General features: G+C 29.5%; 1 protein-coding gene across 3 annotated transcripts in view; it reads right to left on the reverse strand.

Moving 5' to 3' along the window:
- The window catches only part of LOC107612825 (ABC transporter C family member 13), a 19,286-nt gene extending 18,441 nt beyond the window's left edge, over nucleotides 1-845 (reverse strand). For 2 of the 3 annotated variants that reach the window (XM_016314578.2, XM_016314576.2), the window contains exons 1-2: nucleotides 641-845; nucleotides 85-125 (exon numbers count right to left, since the gene is read on the reverse strand). In XM_016314578.2, the coding sequence (XP_016170064.1) occupies nucleotides 85-125; nucleotides 641-682 (83 nt within the window). In that variant the 5' untranslated portion in view covers nucleotides 683-845. The remainder of the gene's footprint in view (nucleotides 1-84; nucleotides 126-640) is intronic. The other variant, XM_016314577.2, reaches the window with a different exon arrangement.

The following is a 2,128-nucleotide window of genomic DNA, read 5'->3' on the forward strand; positions in this document are numbered from 1 at the left end:
TAATAATTAGTATGAAATGTAAATATCGTTAAGGGAAAAAAATCAATGCACAAATTTAAAACTGAAATTTCTAAATAAGGATATATGTCTTCAAAACAGTATGAGTATCTCTTTCCATTCCATATCTGTTAAACAGGGAAAAAGTGCAAGTCATGAGTGCATGAACCATTATGATCTTAAAAAGTTGTAATCTTTAATCCATAATCTATTGTTCGTTAGCAGTGGAATCATTTCTCCAATAAACAGTAAAAATAAAAAAGCTGCTCTAGTTGCACAGTCTTCACAACAGTAAACTTAATTCTAAGCTCAATTACAGAACAGAAACATGTTCAGAAGCACATAATTCCTCAATTCTATAACCTCGCATCAGATAAGGATATAGCAAGACGCAGAATATGATAACTCTGATTCAAATTGTTCCTTTATGAAAAATGAACCTAAACAAAAGAGTTTGTATATTTGAAAGTGTTGATGTAATAACTAGTCATAGTCACTTGGGGGTTGACTTCAGAATGAAAAATAAACGCATGTGGCACACACTGGTGCTACTTGTTAAACATCAGAATTGGAATAGCGTTGGTTCCTTGATAAAAGGGCAAAATAAAGAGGGAAAATGAGTGAAGAGAAAAGAGAAGCGTACGAATGGAGAATTAGGGCAAATAAGAGCGAGGAAGTCGTCCATGGAATGGAAGAGAGCACAGAATTGTAGAAAGAGAAGAGTCACCGATTGTTTGTTTGAACTTCGAACTTTGAATGAATCATTGAATCGCTCACTCACCCTCTCGTGCAGCGAAGTGTCTTTCCTGCATTTTAGTATGACATTATATCGTTGCCATGCAACTATGGAAAAAAAAAAAGTTGACAGCTTTTTCTTTTTCTCTTTTTTATAATGAAATTATTTTTTTTACAATAAATAATTTTTGTGCAATCACTTTTTGAATTTGGGTTATTCTTTTAGATATGAATTTAGTTAGAGTTATGCACTCGCATAGAGGAGGAGGAGTGTGTTACACTCAGGGGTAAACACCAATTGAATTAATATGTTCAAAATCTCGATTTGATTTTGATTTAATTAGCATTAAAATTATTGGATCTAATATGTGAGATTTTTTTATCTTGGATTTGATCCACATATTTGCATATCGAATCGAATCGAATTTTAGATATATGCGCAAAACATAAAAATATTTTTAAAATTTTATTTTTATTAAAAAATAACAATAAAATCTTTCTTTTTCACTCTTTTTGATAATTATTAGTTGAAATAAAACTTAAAAAGAATATTTACTTATTTATTTATTTTTGCAGATCCGCATATATGCGGATCGGATATGCGAATACTTATCTAAAATCCGCAATCCAATTCTATTAGTGTGCAGATCCGATTCGAAAAGTCTTACGTATTAGATCGATATCCGTAATTTTCGGATCAGATTCAAATAAACACCGAATATGTGAATCGGATTCGATCCATGAACAATCCTAGTTGTACTGAAATTTTTTTTAATTTAATATCATAAAAGGAGAATTTTGCTCTGCACATACTCAAAGGAGAAATTGGACGATCCGATTTTTTAACATAAAAAAATTTAAATTTCTAAAGTACAGACATTGGTAGGTTCGATTTTATAATTATTTTTTATTTTGAAAATACCAAATCGGTAGATTCAATTTGAAATTAAAAAAAATATTTAAATGAAAAATCACAAATTGAACTGTCCAATTTATAGATATATATAGGCAACACTTTTGTCAATTGCGCAAAACTCTCTTCTTCTTGGCCTCACCTCATGCTCTCTTCCTTTGCTTCCAAAGAAGAGAAGTGTTCAAATGAAAAGTTTTTTCAATGTGAATAAAAAAATAAAATGAATGATAAAATTATGTTAAAAATATATTATGATGGTCATATTTGTCACAAACGTTTGGGGAGTAAATATTATATATCAAAATCTATATGATATTGATATTCTTTTTACACTTTCATTTGAAGAACTAAAACATGTGATTTATAAAAAGATAGATTCTCAAATTTTAAAAAGAGTGTCATGTATTTTGTACAAGTATCCTATCTCAATGTTTGGTGGATTTGTTTTATTTCAGATTACGTATGTGACCAATGAAACGAGTA

This window comes from Arachis ipaensis, chromosome B08, assembly GCF_000816755.2.
Source record: "Arachis ipaensis cultivar K30076 chromosome B08, Araip1.1, whole genome shotgun sequence".
NCBI lineage: Eukaryota > Viridiplantae > Streptophyta > Magnoliopsida > Fabales > Fabaceae > Arachis > Arachis ipaensis.